The sequence below is a fragment of the Acomys russatus genome, chromosome 23 (genome assembly GCF_903995435.1).
Source record: "Acomys russatus chromosome 23, mAcoRus1.1, whole genome shotgun sequence".
Taxonomy (NCBI): domain Eukaryota; kingdom Metazoa; phylum Chordata; class Mammalia; order Rodentia; family Muridae; genus Acomys; species Acomys russatus.
The window spans coordinates 23,155,200-23,180,940 of record NC_067159.1 but is presented as its reverse complement, the minus strand read 5'-3'; the positions used below and the strand labels follow the sequence as shown (position 1 = coordinate 23,180,940).

At 45.1% G+C, this 25,741-nt stretch overlaps 1 protein-coding gene across 1 annotated transcript in view; it reads right to left on the bottom strand.

Moving 5' to 3' along the window:
• Nucleotides 1-24,862, bottom strand: part of Alg14 (ALG14 UDP-N-acetylglucosaminyltransferase subunit) — a 68,851-nt gene extending 43,989 nt beyond the window's left edge. Inside the window, exons 1-2 of the mRNA XM_051165690.1 lie at nucleotides 24,727-24,862; nucleotides 21,518-21,669 (exon numbers count right to left, since the gene is read on the bottom strand). Coding sequence (XP_051021647.1) covers nucleotides 21,518-21,669; nucleotides 24,727-24,862 — 288 coding nt within the window. The remainder of the gene's footprint in view (nucleotides 1-21,517; nucleotides 21,670-24,726) is intronic.
• Between the last annotated feature and the right edge of the window lie 879 nt (nucleotides 24,863-25,741).

Sequence of the window (25,741 nt, the reverse complement as noted above, 5' to 3'; positions counted from 1 at the left end):
CAGAATTTTTTCTGCTGCTGTAATACAAGGGCCTAGTCTGGTATCTCTCGTATTTTAATCTTGGTAAACATTTGCCATATTATTGCAGGAACTTTTCCTGGGGAGACATGAACACACATCTTCTAACCCAGATAGAGCGTCAATGACAGACTGAAATAACTAGTCTACCCAAGTTTAGTTTGGAGAGCTAATGAGTTTAACTGAGGTACTTAGGGCAGCCCAGATGAGAGGTCATCTACACTAGCATTGGGCAACATATCACTGAAGAAAATGTCTCCCCACCTTCTTCTATGTCCTTAGGAAAGGGGAGCCTCATGTTTCCAGTGTGTGCTGCCTCAGGAGTCCTCCCCTCCCTCTAAGACCCAGTGTTAACAGATCCTATCCTGTGCAAGTGTCCTGGGGGTAGTTAAACCACAGAGAGTGCAAGAGGACAACGGCACGTTGTGTCTAGGGGACAATGTTCTAGCATGCACACAGACAACTATCATTATAGTTAGTCCCCAGATGTTCAGTCTGTGGTGGTCTATGGCAAGATGAGGAAGCTGATGACTCTGGCTCCTCATGGTTATCTCAGGGTTCAAATCACCAACAAATCAAGACTCCTCACTTCACATGTGAGCAATCTACACTTTTTCAAGGGGACAGAGCCAGGATCTAGACCCAGGCTTTCCAGATGTCCTGATGTATGTGGAGTAGCCCTAAGTATGGGTGTTTCTTGCATCCCTGTGCCTTGCTGAGAAGAAAACACCTTCCTGATACTTTAGAAACTATGCCACCTTCACATGGAGGCCACTCTTTGCCTAATATTGATCCAATGTACAGCCTGACCACGTTCATTCTCTCTCTCTCTCTCTCTCTCTCTCTCTCTCTCTCTCTCTCTCTCTCTCTCTCTCTCTCTCTCTCTCTCTCTCTCTCTCTCCCTCCCCATCCCTATTGTTTTAAAGACCAGGCTGGCCTGAAACTCGAAGATCCATTTACCTCAGCCTCCTGAATTCTAGGACTTAAGGTGTGCCACGACTGGCCCGGCTTCTCTGTTTTTAAACTCACTTTTTATTTATACACTGACGCCCAAAGCCCACGAAGCCTGCTCCCTCTGGCCTGTGCTAACTGTGCTCCTCCTGTCTCTTTGTCTTCTGTGTCAGCTCTGCATTGTAGGTTGAGTTTATCAACCCCATCTCCCAATATCATCAGTGACATGCCCCACCCTCGGACTGCTAAGGCTTTGGGGGGAAATGCAGACTAAGAACATAGGATCTTGAAATCTCCAGGCTCAGCTGGGTTGTAGGGATCTGAGAAAGGAAGGACTTAGCTGTTCTATTTCTTTCCATGAAGTTGCCTGTGTACATCTCAACTCTGGAGACGCTTTGAAATATAATCCACTCCCTTTAGCATTGTCAGCCAAGGAAGTGAGGCTTATTCTCTTTCTCTATCACACAGGAACAAAAAGCATACATCAGCAAAACATTTCTGAGCCTAACTGAGGGGCAGCACTCTCCAGAGCCACCCATTGCTCTCTACCAATCTCAGCTAGCATATGATCAAATGTGAGTGGCAAGGCACTGAGGAAACGCTGAAGTGTAAATCTTCAAGTGGAGAAGTGGATTTCTTTTCAGGCTTCTAGTTTGTCTGAAATAATGTAAAACACCGAGTTAAATACTGATGGTATATGACAACTTTTAACAGTCACAGTATGTTCCAGAATTACATCATGGCCAAAAACCACAAACAGATCTGGCTTTAGATTTGTGAAAATGAAATAGAAGTTTACAGTGAGTTGGATGGAAAATAATTCCACCAAGGAATCCAGATGGCATCATAAACCACAATAGAGCAGACCGAGTGGCTATGAAGTCATTTCTTCTTGTTACCACACACTGACACGTACAACACACTTACTATTTAATGGATGCCACACTATTGCAAAATCCTAGAACAAGATGAACACCCGAAATGTCCAAATTCTATTCACTGAGCATGTTTTCAGTTTTCTTTTATAATGCTTAAAAATAATGTCCTTTCTTCCTATTTATAAATGTACGTACATATAAATATACATGTCCCTCAAATGCTTAGTAGATGTTTATCTCATGGGAACTGATGTATCATGTTATGAATGAGGGAGTTGTGGTAGAGTGAGCCTGCTGCCACCCAGCTGCCACCTCCAGCAAACCAGCCTGTGGAGAACTTAATCTAATCTTTCACTGTGAAGCAAGAGCACAGGACTCTTGTGGGGTCTCCATCTAGGTTCCATGACCTTCCTACGCAGCTTCAGGGACTGTTTAGATGTGCAGCCAGGGTGAGCCTTGAACTTGAAGCAATTCTCCTGTCTGTGTATACCAAGCACTGGGATTATTGGCTCCATTACAGCCAGCTTACCCAGTCTGATTTGTTAGGTTTCCACCTTCCCTGAGAAACCCCTTGCCTAGGGAAAAGAATTCAGAAATAATTACTGAATTATGACCCAAAGACTCTGAAGTCGTCTATGGGGAACAGTTGTCATGTTTTCCCTGCAGCGTTTTGGCTCCTTCTCTTGACAATATCCAGGTCATTCTTCTGGTCTTGGTGGTATTCATCCCATCTCACTTATCCCCAGCCAAAGTTCCCAAAAGGGCTTGGAATAGCTTCAGCATCAGAGTATTTATTTCTAATGTATGTTGGGTGGCTTAACCAATCCTTCTGAAATCAAAATGACCGTAATTTCCTCATATAAAAACATGGCCACTCCTGGCTCCTACGGTTGACTAAAATACGTATTTTCCAGTGTATGACTTTTTAAGCCCCCCAAATCCATGCCAAAGTCAGGGTCGTCTTATGCCAGGTACATCATATGTCTGTCACATATAGTGGGGAGTGCTGTGCGGGGAGTATGAAGCAGGGAGGAGCAAGCTGCACACATCTTCCTGTACCTTGAGGAGGAGGAGGAGAATGTGAGCATGGGTTGGTTCTCCACCAGAACCTGCCCATTGGACTTGGGGAGCTGCAAGTCTTCAGGTTGAGCGTGGAGCGCGCTTTAAAGAGGCAGTATAGGCTGACGCTGGCTGGGGGCCTGGCTGTCTGTGCCCTGCCTGCAAATAGACACATGCCTGAGTCTGCTGCGCAGGGTGCGTGTTGGAAGAGGGGTAGTCTTATACTGCGAGTATATTCCAAACTGTATTTTAACTGGAAAAGCTGGGGGTTGCCTTATATGCCCAGTCATCTTATCCACTGGAAAATATGGTAGATGGGAACATAACCCAACAGGAGACCATGAGGCAGATGTTTGCCAAGGCTTCTAGGAAACCGAGGCTTCCTCTCTCTGTCCATAGGCTGTAAGAGACCTGCAATTTACTCAGACAACCAGTACAAACTATGAAGCCCCGTGTTTATTCCCTTAACAATATGGCTTAAGGCAGCATTGTGAGGAGCCATGTGCAGCTGCAGAAGACAGAGCCAAGAGACTTGGTGATAGCCTGTCATTAGTGATACCCTGGACAGCTGCAGTGAGTCTTGCCCGAGGCCGGACTCCATTTCCCCTCCTGTTTTGTAAGTGGCCAAATTCCTCTTATTCTCTTTGTTGTTTAAGCAACTGCTTATGATGCTGCATTTAAGAACTGTACATATTTCAGATGCTGCTCTTATTATTATTAGTGTAATTCCTTCACTCATCATTTATTAAACGAGTAATGAGCACTTAGCAGGTGACAAGAACTGAGGATGGATAAGACACTTAGGGGGAACTTACTTCAGTCCTGAAGGGAAATTCATGGAAATAATTGCAAACCAAAAGACAAGTATAGTAAGAGACACAATTATCATGTTAGTCACCAAGTCAGAAACAATTAACTCCATCTTCATAACTCACGCTGCCTGCAGGAGATGTGTGATCTGACTCACAATGGATGTAAAGTTTATGAAGGGTCCTGAGGCAGAGGAGGTGGCGTGGGCACGTCAGAGGTCTGAGAGAGCAGGGAATATGTGCGGATAGAAGGCAGGGGACATGGGCTGGAGAGATGGGGCTTTTATTTATTTATTTATTTATTTGGGGGGTTGTTTAAGAACAGCTAAAGAAGTTTATTACAATATATGTGCTTATGTATTCAATCCACACAACGTACTTTTCAAAACATCTCACTTGTTTTATAGCTAACCTTGTTGCTGCCATGCATGTCACAGGAGGAATATTGTTTTGTATCTCCATATGAATTATTTTCTTACAACCTTCAACAACTACTCACACCAAGGAGGTAAAAATACCTTGGAACTATGCTGTGCAGTCACAGGCTGCACGTCTTTCATTCCACAAGCCGGTCTCTTTGAAAAGTTCCACTGAAATTGATTCCACTAAGCCAGGCTAGAGAGCACGTACTGGAATCGAAAGGAATGAGACACTGGTCATTGTTAGAAGGGGATCTGGGATCAGATCTGCATTCAAGAAATACCACTCTGACAACTAGGAGAGAGAGAGCAGATGTGGGAAGGACTAGAGGAGGCAAAGCTGAGAGATCACACACACACACACACACACGTATTCAGGGCAATGACTCTGTCAGTTAAGGTGGAGGAATAGAGAGTAAAGCATGGGGCTCAGCCTGAGGCTGCTCTTAAGTTTCCAGCTGTAGCAATGGTATTATCAAACCCTGAAAGAGAATGCAGAAAGGGAAAAGACGGTGTGGGCATATCCTGTACTCACTGGGGTCTACCTGTTTGTTTGTTTATTGTAGTACTTTATTTATAGTATTTATTGTAGAAAGCTTCAGGCACACCAGGCAAAGACTTCACCATTGAGTTTTATTCGTGTGTGTGTGTGTGTGTGTGTGTGTGCGTGTGTGTGTGTGTGTGTAGATGTGCACACTCTAGAGCAGGATGGTGCCTTCGCCTATCACTCACTACGTTACTGTCTTTGAGACAGTCTCTCACAGTTTTGGCGAGGCTGGCTGGGTAGCAAGCGTTCAGGATCCACCTCCTCCAGTGCTGGAGTTACAAGTATGCAGTGTCATGCCCAGCTTTTCATACGGGTGCCTGGGATTCGAGCTCAGGTCTTATGCCTGCAGAGCAAGAACCCTTGCCCACTGAGCAACCTTCCCAGGCACTTTTCACTTTTTTGCAGGCAGGATCTCACAGACAGCTCAGGGGGGCCTTGAACTTGTTCTGTAGTGCAGGCAGCTTCTCCTACCTCAGCTTCCCAGGCAGCCAGGGACACAGCCCCTTACCGTGACCACCAGCTGCAGTCTGCTTTTGAGCATAATTCTGTGAGCCAGTGAAATTCTCCAGGTACAAACTCACTGTCAGTGTTAGAAATTGTGCATTTTGGGGGCTGCCAAGATGGCTCAGAGGGCAAATGGGATGGCAAGATGGTTCAGAAGGAAAAGGCATTGTGTGTCAAGATCAATCCCCAGGACCCACACCGTGAAGGAAAACCATTTCCTGCAAGTTGTCCTCTGACCTCCACACATGTGTCCATCCACATATCTACATACAAAACAAAATAAATAAATATAAAAGCATATACTTTTTAGGTGGAAATGGGGCAGGATGAGGCTCTGTTTGTGGAACACGGGCTGAGCTAGCAAGTACATATACGGAGCACTGATGATGGAGGAGGCCGAGACTCAGGACCTGAATTCCGGGCACACACAGGCATACGCTGGAGATGTGTGGCCCAGAGAGGCAGCCACACTTGGAGCTGAGAAGCCAGCAGGGAGAGGCAGCTCTGGAGTCTTGGTTAGCTGAGGAGACGAGCTAAGGATCTGTGAATCTAGCCAGGCTTCCTCATTTCACAGAAGACAGGGGCCTAGAGAGATTGATTTGCCCAGACAGACAGGCTTGTCCTGAGCAGGATCCAATGTGGAACGAGTGGCTTTCCTTCCCGCAATCATGCAGTCAGCTACCGTGAGCCCTGAGCAGGCACCTGCAGGATGTGAGCACCCTCTGTGCTTGCTGTTTCCTGTTCACTTCCCTGCCGACCTATAGGGTCCCCTGTCCATCCTGCCTACAACAGGAAATGAATAGCCACGCAGCCTTGCTACTTAGAGATATGAGAATTATGCAATCCCTAGTGTGACTGTGAGTGCTAGGCTTCAGAAGTATTTCCTGGGCCTAATAGCTATGGAAAGCATCCAAGTGTTCGAAGGAAGGAGACAAGAAGTCCCCCAGTAAGCTACATATTGATTTATAGCAACAGAAGAGAACTGGTAAGGCTGGTGGTAAACAATATTTGGTAATAGATACATATTTTCTAACTCAGTTTGCTCATTGCATCTTACTTCATTCTGAATTGAGGTATGAGTTTCTCTGGGTCGAGATATTTTACTTTTATGTTGAACTAGCTGTAGATAATGTTTATTAGAATAAGGAAAAATGCACACACACACACACACACACATTAGTTACACTGTAAGAACAGAACAACCAGGTGTGGTGGCACATCGCACGCCTTTAACCCCAGCACTCAGGAGGCAGAGGCAGGTGGATCTTTATGAGTTTGAGGCCAGCCTCGTCTACAGAGTGAACAGAACTGCACTAAAACACCAGTGCTGAGGTAGTTTCCACCTGAAGTGAAACCCCATAATTGCATTTACGTTGTTTACAGCCTTTTCTATCTTTCTTTCTTTCTTTCTTTCTTTCTTTTCTTTTCTTTTCTTTCTTTCTAAGAACTGCTTGGATATTGTTGAGACCAGACATCAAATGCATTAAAGTCAAAGGCAGCACCCTACCTTGTGGAAAGGGGGGTGCATGTGGAAGTTTTCCAAGTCTGTTTTAGAGGAGCTGTTTGATGGATCTTGCAACCATCAAACTTCCTGAGTTACATCCAAGGCAAACAATTCAAAGAAGAAAAGCCAACAAGAATATAGCGCTCAACCTTCTGTGCTTTCACGGCCCCCCTCCCCGAAAATATCAGCACACATATTACAGTTTGCATTACATTAGAGTGGATAAGTACTCTACATGGCTAAGTAGTTACTCCACGTGACTAAGTAGTTACTTTGGTTGGCATTCTTCTGTTCTAAACAGTGTCTGGATCTGTACTGACTCTCTTCTGGTTTGGTCTTGTTCTGTTTCTCTGGAAGCTTCTGGTATCTTCTCTTTGTCCTTAATTTTGAAATCTTCCATGGCGTACCTTGTGGTGGCTGTAGGTTGACTAGACTGGGTACTCCTTGCACTTTGAAGATCATGTCCTTTTGGGTCTGGGGACATTTTCCTAGGCCGTCCTTTTGTTTGGAACTTTTCTCCTGTTTCCTTGGCTTTTCTGGGATAACCTTTAATGTTTTCTTTTTTTTCTTTAAGGGGGGGGGGGTGTTTCGAGACAGGGTTTCTCTGTGTAGCCTTGGCTGTCCTAGACTCGCTTTGTAGACCTGGCTGGCCTCGAACTCACAGCAATCGGCCTGCCTCTACCTCCCAAGTGCTGGGATTAAAGGTGTGCGCCACCACACCCAGCTATTTTTTTCTTATACTTTATGCCAGAATCTTCAGGGTGGCTGTCCACTGCTCTGCAGATTTAGTTTTCATCCTTGCAATAAAAAAATTTAACAACAACAACAGCAAAAACCTCAAGAGTGTGTTTCTGAGTTTTTCAAATAATTAGATCTTATTCTTGGGGACATGATAGCCTCTTGGTTATCTGAAAATAACTGTTTTCTTTTAAGCTTCCCCCACCCTTCCCCTTTTCTCGAAATTCCTTTTGCTGATTGCTGGGTTCTTCTTAAGTGACAGGCATTCCTTGCGGATCTGATAGTCAGTGGTTATTGGCTCAACCCAGTGATTTTCAAGCAGAAGAGAGGGACTGGAGACACTCAGGCTGTCACGGCTGGTGGGTATGCCTGGTGGGAAGTATTCACGGCCTCCTGGTGGCTGGGAAGCACCCTGTAATACACACACCATTCTCCCATGACAAAGACTTAGGGGGCCCCTGTGTCACAGCAAGGGCAGTAGGACTGCCTAGTTCATGTTAACGAGTGACGTGGTAGCGTATGAAGGTAACGAAGGGTAAAAAACAAATGGGACCCACATGTTAGAGCTTGCAGTTTTGTTCTGTCGAGCAAACTACTTTCTTCACAATTAATCTTTAACTCCTTGCCTGGAAGATATAAATGGGGTATTCTGGGAACTGATGTGGAAAGGAGACCTAAGTGGTAGGTATTAGGGGGCAGGGGAAGTATTTGCTCTTTGGAAGCCCCTGTTTTCTAGGGAATATTTCATCCTGTCCTCAGTTTGTCATGGGAGCAGGAAGGCTAACACCTTCAAAGTTCAATTGTTACGGCTCAGGGGTTATGGCTCTGATCTTCTACCCACCTAAAGTGGAGCGTCTGAGAGCACGGCTGCTCTCAATGAAGGCATCACTCAGGCTGTGTGGCTTCAGAGACAACTCAGTGGTGCTCTTATTAATGTGTATGCATGTGTGTGTGTGTGTGTGTGTGTGTGTGTGTGTGTGTGTGTGTGTGTAGCATGGTGGTGGGGGTAATGTGGTGTGTGTGTGTGTGTGTGTGTGTGTGTGTGTGTGTGTGTGTGTGTAGCATGGTGGTGGGGGTAAATGTGGTGTGTGTGTGTGTGTGTGTGTGTGTGTGTGTGTGTGTAGCATGGTGGTGGGGGTAAATGTGGTGTGTGTGTGTGTGTGTGTGTGGTGTGGTGTGTGTGTACATGGTGGTTGGGGGTAAATGTGGTGTGTGTGGTGTGTGTGTGTGTGTGTGTGTGTGTGTAGCATGGTGGTGGGGGTAAATGTGGGGTGGGTGTGTGTGTGTGTGTGTGTGTGTGTGTGTGTGTGTAGCAATGGTGGTGGGGGTAAATGTGGTGTGTGTGTGGTGTGTGTGTGTTGTGTGTGTAGCATGGTGGTGGGGTAAATGTGGTGGTGTGTGTGTTGTGTGTGTGTGTGTGTGTAGCATGGTGGTGGGGGTAAATGTGGTGTGTGTGGTGTGTGTGTGTGTGTGTGTGTGTGTGTGTGTGTGTGTGTTGAATAGTTTTATGTGTAGCATGGTGGTGGGGGTAAATGTGGTGTGTGTGTGTGTGTGTGTGTGTGTGTGTAGCATGGTGGTGGGGGTAAATGTGGTGTGTGTGTGTGTGTGTGTGTGTGTGTGTGTGTAGCATGGTGGTGGGGGTAAATGTGGTGTGTGTGTGTGTGTGTGTGTGTGTGTGTGTGTGTAGCATGGTGGTGGGGGTAAATGTGGGGTGGGTGTGTTTGTGTAGTGTCTGTGTATTGTGGTGTGGTGTGTGTGTGGTGTATGATGTGTGAGTATGGTGTATGTATGTGTGGTGGTGGTATACATGGGTGTGTGTGTGTGTGTGTGTGTGTGTGTGTGTGTGTGTGTGTGTGTAGACCCGAGGACAACATGGGGTGTCTTCCTCAAATATTCTTTACCTTATTCATTGAGACAGGGTCTCTCACTGAGCTGAAGCTCACCAGTTTGACTAGGCTGGCTGACCAGTGAGCTCCACGAAGCCCTCCACGCCTGCACAGATCACAGGCCTCTGCTGCACTGCCCAACTTTGTATGTGGCTGCAGGGCATCCATACTCATGTCCTTACACTTACACGCAGGCACTTTAGTGACAGAGCCATCCTCCAGCTCCATTATCAGTTGACTTTTTTTTTTTTTTTTTTTTTTTTTTTTTTTTTTTTGAGACAGGGTATCTCTGTGTAGTCCTGTCTGTCTTGGACTCACTTTGTAGACTAGGCTGGCCTTGAACTCACATTGATTCACCTGCTTCTGCCTCCCGAGTGCTGGGATTTTGGGCACCACCATGCCTGGCTCTCAGGTGACCCTTAAGGTTTCTACTATTACGTTTTTCTCTCCAACTACACTAAAAGCTTCTTGAGACAGAGAGGCACTTGCTCCTTTTGTTCCTCACAAAATTCAGAAAAAAAAATTGAATATAAAACTGCTCAATTAGCAGCCCTTTTATAGTTTTCACGAAATAATTATAGGGTTAGACTGATGGACTAGAGTGCTTGCTGTGCACCCGTGTATCAAACTGGTTGTGATCTCACATGTATGTACCTGCATCCCAATGGTATGGGAGGCGGGATAGAGGCAGGGGGATTGCTACAGCTTTCTGGCTGTTAACCTGGCACACTCACATACTTGCATATCCCCCAAACATACACAAGAAATATTTTCCTGGGAGAAGGAAGTTTCAGATGAGCTGTTCTGCTACCACAGACAAGAGCATCTGAGATACATGTAGATATAAACAAGGGCGGTGCAGCAAGGCCTTCATTGTTCTGTCGTGCTAGGGACCAAATGTAAGCCCCTGTGCAGGACCCTGCTCCCAGCCCTGTGAACAAAGTCCAGAACACAAACTTCCTGCAGGTGGAAGGTGACTACAGAGCTATGTACAGTGTCCTCTAACTCAAGAAAGGGCCATTTTAAAGAGAAGAAAAGACAATAATATCTAACAGAGATGCAAGATGTTAACGAGGAGGAGGAAGAAGAAGAAAAGGAGGAAGGGGAGGGTCTCCTGTCTAACCCTGGCTAAAGCAGTCTGTAACCAGAGTTAGCACAGGGTCAATGGCTCAATATTCTGTACTGTGCTACCACCTGGTGGCAGGATGAGGGAATGACACCAAACACGGCAGTCTTGTCTGCAGAAAAAAGTACAATAGAAATTGTTTTATGATAATTTCTAGATCAACCCATTTGTCCACAAATTTCAGGAATTCTTTGTTTTTAATGGCTGAGTAGTATTCCATAGTGTAAATGTACCACAGTTTCTTAGTCCATTCTTCTACTGAGGGACACTTAGGCTGTTTCCATGTTCTGGCTATTATGTATAAAGCAGCTATGAACATGGTTGAGCATATGTCCCTGTTGTGTGATAGGGCATTTTCTGGGTATATTCCAAGGAGTGGGATAGCTGGGTCTTGAGGAAGCCCTATTCCCATTTTTCTGAGAAAGCTCCAGATAGCTTTCCAAAGTCGTTGTACTAGTTTGCATTCCCACCAGCAATGAAGGAGTGTTCCTCTCTCTCCACATCCTCGCCAACACATGGTGTCATTTGAGTTTTTGATCTTAGCCATTCTGATAGGTGTAAGATGGAATAGAAATTATTATAATGAGTGAGTTCACCCAGAAGCAAAAAGAGACAAATGGTATATACTCACTTATATCAAAACACTAGTCCAAGGGATACGTACCATGAAAAACTTTACTTACCAAGAAAGTGGGTCAGAGTAGAGGACATCATATTGAGACTTTAGGTGAGAGTAACATGGAAGAATAAGAAAATAGTAGGACCCACAGGGTCCTGGAAACCTACAAGAAGAACTTTATGACAGGCAGATCTGGGTCCTGGGGTCCTCCTCAAACTAAGGCACCAGCCAAGGAGAATATAGGCATTAAACTTCAAACCTCTATCAAGACCTAGCCGACGATCATGATATTCTCCACCGTTGAATGGAGAGTGAGATCTGACTCTCACACGAACTCTGGTGCCCCTTTTCTGACCACGTCCCCTGGATGGGGAGGCCTGGTGGCACTCAGAGGAAGGATAGCAAGTTACCAAGAAGAGACTCGATATTCTAAGAGCATATATAGGGGGAGGAGGTCTCCCTCAATCACAGACATAGAGGAGGGGAGAAGGGGGGAAGTGGGAGGGAGGGAAGAATGGGAGGAAACAGGGGAAGGGCTAACAATCAAGATGTAATATGAATAAATTAATAAAATGGAAAAAAAAGAAATTGTTTTATGTTTTTCAAGACAGCTCTGGCTGTCCTAGAACTCGCTCTGTAGACCAGGCTGGCCTTGAACTCACAGAGATCTGCCTGCATCTGCCTCCCAAGTGCTGGCATTAAAGGCGTGCACCACCACCGACTCAGTGGAGGAACATTTTCCAAGCCTGTGGGACTTTTGGGGGAGGAAAACAAAGGAAAAAATGGGTTGATGGAAGATGACAAAGTTTTGAAGAGGTGATCAGAGGCCAGGGGAGCAAGAAGAGAGCAAGCAAATGTACAGAGCTCAGGAAAGCTTTGCCTGAATGCAAGAAGCCCCCATAAAACACCAAGTCTTTGAGCCACAGTGGAAGCTACTGGTTAAGGCTAGGTGACATGAAACACTATAAAGTCACTTAGATATGTTCCTGTCACTGACTTCCCAGAGTGTGATGGCAAAGCAACGATATTCTTTACATGCATACATGCACACTCATATGTGGGTTTTGTTTTTCTTCTTAAAAACTCACTTAATGTGTATCATGTTTTGCCTGCATCTATATATGGTGAACCATGTTTATACCTGGCACCCATGGGGTTAGAAGATGGGGTCTTCTCCCAATTGGGAGTTACAGATAGGTGTAAGACACTGTGTGGATACTGGGAACTGAACCTGGGTCCTCTGCAAGCCACTGAGCCATCTGTCCAGGCCAACAACAGTATTCTTCTTCTTTTTTTTGGGGGGGGGCGGAGGGGAAAGTTCGAGGCAGGGTTTCTTTGTGTTGCCCTGGCTGTCCTGGACTTACTTTGTGGACCAGGCTGGCCTCGAACTCACAGCGATACACCTACCTCTGCCTCCCAAATGCTGGGATTAAAGGCGTGCACTGCCATGCCAGGCCAACAACAGTATTCTTAGAACTGCCCAGATTAAAGGCTCTCAAATCATGTGTGACTCTCTTCTTCTTCCATCTCCCTCCACTCACTCCATTCCTGGGACTTGGACTCTGCCACTCCACCAACACCTAGGAACACCACACGCTGTGGCTTCTGTGATGTGCCTTGTGCCTGAAACGCCCCTCTCGGTGTCTTCATCTTCTCCAGGTCCCGATGAGCAACTGAATTCGTTTTTCTGCTCATCTCCATGTAATCAGCATGGCACTGTTCAGTTTTTCATGGGCCTCACAGTTATCTTAGCCATGGTGTCCAGTATGGCTCTTTTCTCAACTGTGGTGGAGAACATTCCATGACAGCAGGAATGGTCTTGCGTTGATTCTGTTAACTGATGAATCTGAACTAACCATACCAATGTGTGTCAAAGGCGGCAAATATTTATAGCTGAATAAAAAACAAGAGTTTTGCCAGATGAGGTGGCCTTTAATCCAAACACTCACATTCAGGAGGCAAAGGCAGGTGGATCTCTGTGAGTTCAAGGTCAGTCTGGTCTACATAGGGAGTTCTAGGAAAGCCAGAATTATAGAATAAAGAGACCTTGTCTCAAAACAAACAAATGCTACTATGTTAAGTGTGTGTGTGTGTGTGTGTGTGTGTAAATATATCAGTTTTAAACATCAAGAATATACCTCTACATTTACTTATGTCATAATTAAATATCTCTTGGTAAGATTTCACTTTTATGTCCACATTATTTCCCCTTAAAAGTTCCTGCCCAATATTTAATATGGTGCCTTTTCCTGGTTATTTTCTCCAAGCTAATGCCAGCATGGGAAACAGCTACAGAGTTCTTTTATTATCTAGCTTGTAGCTTAACACTTTTTAATACTTGCCCTTCTTGATAGGCCTTTTAGCTACTTTTTGTTGTTGTTGTTGGTAGATATAATCCTTATATAATACAAGTTTTTTGAGGCCAGTCTAATCTACAAAGTGAGTCCAGGACAGCCAGGGATACACAGAGAGACCTTATTTCAGAAACAAACAAAACAAAAACTTGTAGACCAGGTTGGCCTTGAACTCAAAGAGGCCCACCTGCCTCTGCCTCCCAAACGCTGGGATTAATGGTGTGTGCCATGCCCAGCATAATATAAGGTCTTATTTCTCCTCTCAGTATTTATACTTATTATTTCATTATAGGCAAGAAGTTAAAAACAAAAAGTGGCATGACTAATGGCAGATCTTTTAATTTTGCTTTTGCTTTTAAACAGTGTCTCTAATGAACACTGGCTTTTGGTTTCAGTTATATTTTTCTATATTAAGGAACCACTGGAAACATTAGGATGTTGAATAATTGGGGCAATCAAGCGCATTAGGAAGCTAACTATGGACAGCCAGGGACATGAGTGTGATACAAAGCCAAGAAAAGTCCAAAGTAACTGCAGCATGGATGAGATTTGTGCCTAAGAGTTTCTCCGTGTCTCGGCTTAAGCAGATTATCTAAAATCATGAGCAGAGGCATGGGTTTCACTGAAAACAGAACATGAGTTTGGGATATCTGATACATTGGTCTCTGCCCCACATATTTATTATTATGAAATATAAATGCAGCAAGGACAGGCTCAGGCCAAGGTGTGCCTGTGAGAAATTACGTCATGCAACACACCTGGTATAAGGTTTATTGGGGAGAGGAGTGAGGATCTGGAGAAGGGGCAGGGGCAGTGAAGGAGCCACTGAGGCAGTAAGGGTAGAGAGGGAGGAGAGGGGAAGAAAAGGGGGGGAGCCTAGGACAGAGAGAGAGAGAGAGAGAGAGAGAGAGAGAGAAAGGCTGGGCTGATGGATTACCCAGGCAACCAACCACATCATTATTGGCCTTTTGCTACCAGTGACCTTCATAATTGGAAGGAAAGGAAAGGCATGCCAGGTTTTCAGAGGACCCAAAGGACCTCACAGAATTGTTCAATACTGTTCTTGTCATGCATCAGCCCACTTGGTATGACTGTCAGCAGCTGTTACAGATTTACCAAGGAGGAAAGAGAACGCATCCAGACGGACGCTAGAAAGCTGGTTCCAGGCATTCAATGGGAGCCCACCACCGACCAGGCTGTTATAGATGGCAGCTTCCCCCTGCAGAGGCCTGTCTGGGACTATAACAAGGCTGCAGGTAAGGAGAGGCTCTTGGTCTACCGCTTGGTTCTGTTGACAGGTCTCAAAGCAGTGGCCAGGAGGCCGACTAGTTGGACCAAGGTCTATGATGTTAAAAGCAGGGGTCAGGACTTGATCATAACTACCCCACATGACATCGAGGGGGTCCTCAAGCAGCCCCTCTAGATCGATGGCTGAGCAATGCATGCCTAACCCACTACCAGGCATTACTTTTAAATTTGCCCAGAGTCATATTCCAGGCACCAACCTCCTTGAACCCAGCCACCCTGCTCCTGGACCCAGACCTGGACACTCCTCTGCATGATTGAGTTGGGATCCTGGCCCATGTACATGGGGTCCAAGATGATCTGCAAGATGTCCCCTTGGCCAATGCTAATGAAACCTGGTTTAGGGATGGGAGGAGCTTCATTTGGGATGGCAAGAGGTGTGCACGGGCAGCAGTCATGTCCTTAACTATAACCATATGGGCAAAGCCCCTCCCGGTCAGGACTTAGTTCAAAAGGCTGAGCTGATGGCATTGACAAAGGCACTGACTTTAGGAAAGGACTTGAGACTAAATGTCTACACTGACAGTCAGTATGCTTTTGCCAATGCTCATGAACATGGAGCCATCTACCAGGAGCAGGACCTAGTGACAGCTGAAAGAAAAATTATTAAAAACAAAGAAGAAATATCAGCATTATTAGAAGCCCTTTGGCTTCTCAAAAGACTGGCTATCACTTACTGCCCAGGACATCAGAGGGTAGACACTCCCATCACGATAGGTAACACCTGAGCTGACCAGATGGCAAAAGCAATTGCATTAGAGGCTGAGCCTTTCCTGACCTTAGTTGACCGTAGAGATCCAGTCCTCCCCAAGCAACCAAACTACTCCCCAGAGGACATTAAATGGGCCTGAAAGCTGCCCATGTCTCAATGTTTACATGGGTGGTGGAGGTCAACAGAAGGAAACCTAGTACTACTTGGAAAGCTAGGGACAAAGACGTTAGAAAAGATTCACCGCTCTCCCCACATGAGCGTCCGAAGGATGAACGATTTGGTGCAGCAATCTAGAGTTACAATTAAAAATGCAAATTCAAAAATTGAAGACACTGTTGAACATTGCAAGGCATGCCAATTGCCTAACAGCAAAAATTCAGGCACTCATCTGCAAGGTAAGAGACCTGGGAAGTAGACTTCATGGAGTTAAAACCAGCTAAATATAGCTATAAGTATTTGTTAGTCTTTGTAGACATCTATTCAGGATGGATGGAAGCTTTCCTGATGGAACATGAGACGGCTCAGGTAGTAGCCAAGAAGTTTCTAGAAGAAAACTTTACAAGGTATGGCTTCTCTCAGATGATAGGGTCATACAATGGACTAGCTTTTGTGTCCAAGGTAAGTCAGAGTTTGGCCATGGTCCTGGGGATTGACTGGAAACTGCATTGTGCTTATAGACCTCAGAGCAGAGAGGATGAACAGAACTCTAAAAGACCTTAACTAAATTGACCTTAGAGACAGCAGGGAATCGGGTGGCTGTCCTTCCCTTCGCACTCTACTGAATGCGTAAGTCCCCTTACCAAATGGGACTTACCCCTTTTGAGATATTTGAGGTTCCTCCTCCCACTATTCCTAACCTTCAAGCTAAGAGCCCTTTATGAATAAGGTCCACCACCAGAACCTCATTGGTTCCGATCAGAAGATTGGTTCTATGTCAGAAGACATCGCCGGGGCACTAGAACCAGGCTGGAAAGGACCATACATGGTGCTGCTGACAACACCAACTGCATTGCAGTTGCAAAGTTGACCACATTGTGACCTAGATCCATTACATACACACACACCAAACCAGCAACCCCTTTGTGACCGAGGAGATAATCAATGTGATCACGGGGGATGTTATCTTGGCCACCTCCAACATCGGTCTCAGACACCTGGTGGCCTGAACTCCACTTTCATCTCTGTGACTTAGCCGCCAGAGATAACAATTGGGACGTGCCAGATTGGAAGGCTGGTTCTCCTGGTATGCCTGAGTGTCCAATGGTGCCTCATCCCAGTCATTCAGGAAGGGCGTGTTCTGAGTTTCAGCTAAGACAGCACACTGGGGAGCCTGGTTGCTACGGGGCAGAATCCAGGAACGTACTATCAATGGCTGAATTTTATGTTTGTCTCAGGGAGTGGAGAGATCAGGCCCAGAGCCATAAGTGTGGGGGAGTGGGAGACTTTTTTTGTGCAGCCTGGGGGTGCTAGTCAACAGGTTGGATGAGCTGGAGACCTAGAGTCCAGCTTGACCTGACCCCACTGACTAGAGGACCATGACCACCAACTATGTATCATAGTACGGCAGGCCATCAGTCATGTGGCTCTGGTCTGTGTGACCACTACACTTGCAACCCCCTGAAACTAAGGTTTACTGACAAGGGCAAAAAGTTTCCTAACTGGGAGAGGGGACAGACCTGGGGCCTGTGCATGTACTGCTCTGGGGCGACATACGACTCTGGGTTCCTTTTTAAGGTACAATTACTAGCCACCCCCTGGGTCAGATGGGCAGTAGGCCCCAATCCAGTTTTGAGGTCCAAACCGTGACACTCTGAACGCCTACATACCCCTACTGCAAGCTCCAGTATCTCCACAAGCCCAATGATTAATTTTAACAACTCCAGAACATAACAAGCAAAACTTTGGCACCTACAGTGAGGGGAGGCCCCTACTTAGACAATGAACTAATTGGGACCCTTATGCAGCAAACCTACCAGAAGATGAATGGTTCCAGACCAGATCTCACTGAGTCATGCTGACTCTGTTATTTACCCACCCCTCCATACTACTAAGGCATTGCATTTAGTGGGTAAGTATCCTATTCAAGAAGCCCACAAGACTGCAGGTGGGTACAGGCTGGCCAGGTAGGTCTAACTCTCCAGGATGTCTCCAGCACAGTACCTGCATAGGCAAAATACCCTCCTCCCATGAAGTCTTGTATAACAAGGACCCTACCAGTCCCACCAAATGATTTAATGATTCATACCCGATTCTCCCCAAGCAAAGATGGTGGGCATGTTCTATGGGACTAACACCCTGCATACATTCTAAAGCGTTAGACTGGACTGCAGGGTACAGCTTATTCCTAGGATTATTTATCATACAGATAAGGAGATGAGCAGAACACTGCTCAGGGCACCAACAACAGGACTAAGGAGACAGAGAAGAGAGTCGTTTACTGCTATTACCCTAACAGTGTTACTAGGGTTGGGATTAGCAGGTGCAAGGACCAGAATTTCTACACTGGTGACACAGAGCCATAGCTATAATAGCCTCAGAATAGCATTAGATGCAGATATTCAAAATCTGGAAATGTCTATCTCTCACTCACAAGAGTCATTGACCTCACTGGCAGAAGTTGTATTACAAATTAGAAGAGGGCCAGATTTATTCTTTCTCCAGCAGGCAGGACTCTGTGTGGCTCTCAGAGAGGATTGTTGTTTCCACGCTGATCACTCTGGAGCTGACAAGGAGTCATCAGCTAGAGTTAGAGAAAATTTGGCTAAATGTGAGAGAGAATATAATGCTGAGCAAACGTGGTTTGCATCCTGGTTCAGTGCTTCCCCCTGGTTACTACCTTGCTTTCTGCTCTAATAGGACCCTTACTAATACTGCTATTATTGCTTACTTTTGGCCCATGCATTTTAGATTAGTTGCCTTCATCAAGCAAAGATTGGGCGCCATCCAGCTAATGGTCATGAGGGTGCAGTACTTGGCTCTACAACAGGCAGACTCAGTAGAATAAATCTCAGGAAGACCCATGATTGGTCCTTCAATGAACCTGTCAGAGGGGTTCATGAGAGACCAGAAGAATTAAAATTGGATTTCAGAGTCACTGGGGCAAAGTTTAAGGAATAGGCCTACAGGCCTAAGCAAGGACCTGGCATGAGGAGGCAGCTGCGAGGAGGAACTGGCCTTGCTGAATTCCTGTTTGCCCATCAGAGATATTGTTGCTGGGGAAACCGGCCCAGAGGGCCCCCTCAGCTCATTACTAAGGTCACATAGCCTTGTTCCTGGAAATACCACAGAATGTGCTAATTGCCCCTCTTCCCTGGCAATAGCCAATCAGCACAGGACAGGACAACTGAAACCTGAGACCAGATGTACTCCCCCGACCTTCCCCACTCTCCCACCCCCACCCACCCCCAGCAAGGGAGAACAAAGAAAACCAGAACCATTTGTGGTTTTCGTGCCCTATCACAACCAATCGTTTTAAAACACAGTACGCTCTTTTGTATCTTAACCAATAGATGCTTGCCAGGCTGAAATTCTCCTGCTTTAGGCATGCTGGGAAAGGGACCTATAAATTATCTTTAACTCAGGGTTCAGGGCCCTCCTCCTGATACCACTGTAATGGTGAGATTTACGAGCCCAGCTCAAGCTGTGAATAAAGTTCCTCTTGTGCTTGCATCGTTTTTGTCTCCTGGTGGTCTTTTGGGGGTCTTGTGAAATAGGCACAACAAGCTGAAGACAATAAATTATAGGTTTTAATTTATAAACTAAGCTGGGCATGGTGACGAACATCTTTAATCCCAGCACTTGGGAGGCAGAGGCAGGTGGATCATTGAGTTCGAGGCCAGCCTGGTCTACAAAGTGAGTCTAGGACAGCAAAAGCTACACAGAGAAAGCCTGTCTCAAAAAACCCAAAAAATAAAATAAAATAAAATAAAATAAAAAATTATAAACTAGCTCCCACCTGCTCCTGAAGCCCCTTAACACAGTCTATATGACTATATGCATATGCACTAATCCTTGGTTGTGTGCACTATACTGCCCTACAGGAACAGACACGGGGACACAAGGAGAGCATGGAGGAGGGAGGGAGGAGAGAGAATATGCCAGAGAATGGTACACAGGACCAACCCACAAAGGGCAATTCTCTCCTACATCTTTTTCCAGCCCTGGATTCAGGAATAGAGATTCTTTCAGAATGAGACATCATTGTTCCTACGGTGGTTGTGCTGCCCCAGCAGGAAATTAAGTGACAGAGGAAAGGTACCAAATAGATACGCTCCTTCCTTACTTTAATACCACTTCGGTGGTTAAAACGATACAAGGGTTTAAAAACAGCTCAAAAGTCAACAACTGCTGTCCTCATAGGACAGGCAGATGAAGACAGAAAGGCCACGTGGTAATGGCAGCAGAGACTGGAGGGACGTAGGTACAACCTAAAGTATGTCAAGGGCTGCCAGAAAACACCAGGAATCAGGAACAGGTAAGGAGGGCCCTTTTCCTAGAGACTTCTGAGGAGGCATGATGCTCTGACACCTTGACTTCAGACTTCACAGGCCCCAGAGCTGTGAGAAAAATCCATGTGTTGAGGCTGCCTACTTTATGGTGCCTTACTACGATGACAGTAGGTTCTGAGAAGTTAGTAAGTATAGTATTGCTTCCTAAAATAGGAAGTGTCAGCTGATCTCACACACAGGAAAAGTACTACACATTGTCCTATGGCTGAGTGAAAGTATATGAATCTATATAGGTTTATATTCTGGTCTTATTTGATATAGATTTTCCAAGACTAAAGTTTAACAGTATGTTAGTTTGGGGCATGGTTATAAGTTACATTGACTTTTATAAAAGTTAGTAAATGTGGTGGTGGTGGTGGTGGTGGTGGTGGGGAAGGGTGGAGATTAAAGGGAGTAGGGGGAGGAGCTCCATTAGTGGATTTTAAATTCCAACCAAGAGAAGACCTACCCAACCTGGGGAACAGGATACAGCAGAGTCCGAAACCACAGAAGACCAGACTCACTGTCTAGTTTCTCATTTTACTATTATATATGATCTTCAGTCTTCAGCCTAGAAATAATCTTTACTGTTGAGAACATGATCCAATGGCACCCTAATTTTATCTTGTATAGATCTTGCCCTGAAGAGAGATGAATTCTATTCTCTGGGTCTGCAAGTGCAAAAATCCCAGACTCCGATGGCCTGAATTTTATCAGTTCTCCTCTTTTGAGCTACCTGATGCAGCCTTATGGCTGGGTAATCCGCAGAAAAAGATGGAAGGTCACACAAGGAGTACTTCTTCAATAAAGAAGCGACTTTACCTTTTTTTTTTTTTACATCACTAAGTTCTGAAAAAAATTATAACAACAAAAATTGCTGAAATAGGCTGGGTGGGGGTGGCACACGCCTTTGATCCCAGCACTTGGGAAGCAGAGGCAGATGGATCTCTTTGAGTTTGAGGCCAGCCTGGTCTACAAAGCAAGTGAGTACAAGACAGCCAAGGCTACACAGAGAAACCCTGTCTCAAAAAACATAAACAGAACAAAAAGCTAAAATAAAGCCATCAATGGTGGACAAAGAAATCACTTTAAAGGTGGGCATGGTAGCGCACGCCTTTAATCCCAGCACTCTGGAGGCAGAGGCAGGCGGATCGCTGTAAGTTGCAGGCCAGTCTGGTCTACAAAGTGAGTCCAGGACACCAATGCTAACACAGAGAACTCTGTCTTGAAAAATAAAACAAAAAGATTTAAAGATGTGATTATAGATAATAAATAAGATAAATAAACACTAATAAAGAACTTTAATGAAAATCCAAAAAGTATATTACTGAATGCTTTAAATATGTAACTGTAAACCAAAACAATTTTCACTATTGAATTCAATCAAAAAAATGTTTTCTCTAAAATAATATGAGAGTAGGAACTACTTTTAATTTGAAGATTTATTTAAGAAATTCTTATCTTTTGGTAGTAAAGGATACTTACTTCTCTACCAGTACACATTTTATTGTCTATTGTAGGCACGGTACTGGAATATTCTGGAATTATTTTCAGAGACAAATTGGACGAACAACTTGCAACTTATAGAAATGATCATGTACCTCAGTAGCAGGGTCTCTCTTGGCTCGAGCACGTTCAAAAGAACGAATCTTCTTGGCACTCATCCCGTCAGAGTCAGCAAACACATAATGCCTCGGTGAGTAAGCACTGGACAAGCTTCCAACCAGCCTCAGGATCTCAGTGGTGTGTCCTCCTGGAGACAAGCAGAATGTGGTCTAAGATCAGGGACCTGATGGGGAAGGGTCTTTGGAGAGGAAGCTTAGTGGTTAAGAGCACTTGCTGCTCCTGTTTCCTACACCCATCTGTAACTGCAGTTCCAGGGTGCCTGACACTTTCTTCTGCCTTCCATAGGACCAGACATGCACCTGGTATACATACACACACACATAGGCGAGGCACGCATACATATACATCGAAGGAAAAAAAAGGAGAAGAAATGCATTATGGACTGGAGAGATGGCTCAATACTTAAAGATCACGTACTTCAGCCAGAGGTGGTGGTGCAGACCTGTAATCCCAGCACTTGGGAGGCAGAGATGGGTGGATCTCTGTGTGTTCAAGGCCAGCCTGGTCTACAGTGCTAGTGAGGACAGCCAGGATACACAGAGAAACCCTGTCTTGAAAAATAAAACAAAAAAGAAAAAAGAAAAGAAAAAAAGAAAAAAACCAAAAAACAAAAAAGGTCATGTACTTGTATTGTAGAGGACCCAAGTTCAGGCCTTAGCACCTCCGTTGGGCAACTCCAGCTTCAGGAATTTGATGCTTCAACGGCCACTGGCACACACATGCACACACTCCCCACACAGACACTATACACATAATTAAAAATAAAATCTTATCTGGTTAGTGGTGGTACACACCCTTAAACCCAGCACTTAGGAGGCAGAGGCAGGCAGATCTCTGAGTTCAAGGCCAGCCTGGTCTACAGAGCGAGTTCCAGGACAGCCAGGGCTACACAGAAAACCTGTCTCAGAAAAATAAAAACATAAATACATAAATAAAACCAGAGAACATACAATCTATGCCCTTGCATAAGCATTGCTTTTATATAGAAGGTAATAAATGTATTAAAAATAGTGCTATCACTAGAAAAATGAGGACAATAAATGGAAGCATAGGACATTTTCTTGATTTCCTGAATCAAGAAAACTGGTGAGGAAAGGGCAAGACACACACACACACACACACACACTCTCATGCACGCATGCGTGCACACATACACACACACACACACACGTACACATGCACACACTTAGAAAGAGAATGAAAGGCAGGAGGGAAAGCCACTAAAATGTAACGACAAAGGGCTATGAAAAATCAACAAGCTCAAAATAAGAATGACCCTGGAAAAGCTAAGATGAAGAAATGTAAAAAATAACAGATGGGAAGGAGTGGGGGACCTTTGGGCAGAGGCAGGTGTTAGAGCATGAGACAAGTGAGATCTGGGCTGTTCTCATGGGGCAACGGGAACACTGGGAACAAGGGTAAAGGTGATGTGAGGTCAGGCAAGCAGGACGAAGACCAGACAAGGAGCCTTCTGTCTGGAGAAACAACTTAACGAACACTGACATCACAGTGTGAGCTTCCTGAAGGAGAGCCGTGGCCACTCTTAACCTCTGGTCCTAACAGAGGTCTCAGCAAACTGAGGTCTTCAACTGGCTACCAAGTCTACCAAAGGAGTCTATGTTCTGTTTCCTAAATTTTGCAGTTAAGAAAAAAAAAATGGTAACACTTTATTCTCAAAACCCTGACTTTAAAAATCAATTACTGTAAATCCCTGTTTCTTGTGGTTGAGCCCTAACACACCTTTAACCCAAGAGCTTTCTGTTTATTGTAAACAGGTGATTAAGGTGTGGTTCAGGCAGCCTTACACACACCTTTAATCAAAGAGCTATCTGTACGTAGGACTTACTAAAGTTAACCCTAGGTCAAGAGGCAGAGCAAGAAACTAGCTGACAGGGATTAAAGAGTAGGAGGGACTTTGAGTTGATGGGTATTTAAGACAACGTGTAGAAGTCGAAGGGTCTTTAGTCTTTGGTGATTTAGCTCTTGGGATTGTTGTCGTGTCCCCACCCCCACCCCCTTTCTTCCTGGGCAGTCGGCTGAGCCTTTGGGCCTTTCTCATTGGGATGTGAGCTGAGTAGGAAGGTCAGCTGGATGCCTTCTCTGACTCTCTGAGCTAGCAGGTTTTTCACCACAGCATCTGGCTCCTGAGTCTTTACTAGTAAAACAGAACGATCTGCGATTGTCAATTAAAACAACAGAAAGGAATTATAATTGCATGTAAGTTTGGTATGTTTGCTCATGTCATAAATATTATTTGTGTGGGTGTGTAGTCAATTCATCACATAATGTTTCAGTCAATGATACTTGACTGATCACATGACATTAAAAAGGAACTGAACAGTCTTTAATGTCTAGTGACAAAATAGATCAAGGCACTCTGTAGTGCAATATAAACAAATTTACTGTGCTGCCTATCATATAAAAAAGTACAACATACACTATTATATATAGTACATAACATTTGATAATGATAATACACCACTATATTACTGGTTTATGTAGTTTTTATTAGTGTTCTATTTTAAAAGTTTACTGTAAAACTGTATGCCCTGTTGCAGAGGCAGCCTAAACACCTCGAATTTACTGTTAGGTTTTATTCAATTTTATTTTATTTGCTCCTGGAGCAACAGGTTTTACCACACGTATTCCAGATAGCACTCATGTATAGGATTGGGTGTCACCTTGGTTGTGTAAATAAGGTCGAGTCGTGTTTGACTATACAGAGCTGATTGGACAATTTATTACTTATACCCTGTCACTCTGAAGGTATTTATACGTGAGACAACTGTGCCTCATTTACCATGTAGTGTTCACATTTCTTAAACTAAACACAAAAGGCCTACATTAATAACGCACAGCAGCAAATAGGGCATCTGTGTATCAGCATCAAAAGGCTTCAGCGTACACCGTCGCTAATTATTTGTTAGAAAACTATACACTACAGAGAGGCTTAATTACAGACAAGTGTAAATGACTTAACTTGTCTTAATGACAAGGGAGCTGTGTGGCGTCAGCTAAACAGCAATTTTCCCAGCCTGGGGTAACCAGTTCCGGCCATGCAGATAAACTACAAATCTCAGCATGCAGCGCTCCTAAAGGCGCTAAGAAGGCCGAAGAGAGTCGCGGTGCACTCTGGGGTTTGTAGTGCCAGACACAGGCCCTCGGTTTCCGCCCAGATACTTACCGGATCCAGCTACTATCAAGAGTCCGAGAGACTCTCGGGGAGTGGCGTGATGGGACCCAAGCACGATCCACAGTCGCACGACTAGCAAGATCGCCACAGCCCCGGTCGCCGATGCGAGAATCAGAACGCCCACCATCAAGAGGGATGGCGCATGCTCAGTATTTCCGGCGCCGGCGGTCAAAGTTTACCGTCGCTAAAGACCAAACGCGGGTGGAGGAGCCTCTCTGTGGGCGGGGCTTGTCTGCGCTGGGCGGAGCTTGCTGAGTTGGGCTGTCAAAGCTCAGAAGTGCAGCTCTGATTGGAAAACGCAGAGCGACGTGTTTCTCCGGTCTCTGTGGGCGGGGCTTCTGTGATGGGCCTATCTAAGCGCAGTTTCCTGGGTCCTGGTTATGTGGAAGGGTTCTGGCTGTCTTACCCGAGTTTGTGCTGCAGTTGTGTAGTTCTAAGCTGAAATTGGAAAGTTATGTGCTGGAGAAGTGTGATTTCTTCCAGTGACGAGGTCAGGCTGCTTATAGGCTAGAAGGGTCACGAAGGCCGCCTTAGTAGCTGCTCCAGCCCTGCTAGCTTTTGTCTGAAGCTCACGGCATACATCGCTACTTCCTTCCTTCCTTCTTACAAGACAAGACACTTGGGTTCCAAGACAGACGGTCATGCATGCAGGTGAGTAGATAGGTCCAGAAAGATGCTACCACTTGCCTAAGTGCGCAAGTGCAATAGGGTCAGGTCTAGAATTAGAAACCAGAAATCCTAACTACTGCTGCCTAAGACTGCCTACACCATATACTCCTTTGTTAAAGTCAATTTTTATTTACCTGGCACCTAGAATGCTTTTGGAAATGATACCTAATCAGAAGTTTCAGAAAGGTTCCCTAAGATCTCCTTATAAAACTAGGTGTGTTAGTTCCTGAGTCAGCAGGCAGGCGTGGGAGACTTCCTGACTGTATCTTCCTCTGGTTGTAGATGCCACAGCACTTTGCCTGTGGGCTCTTCCATCAATGTCTCTTAACCTCATTCT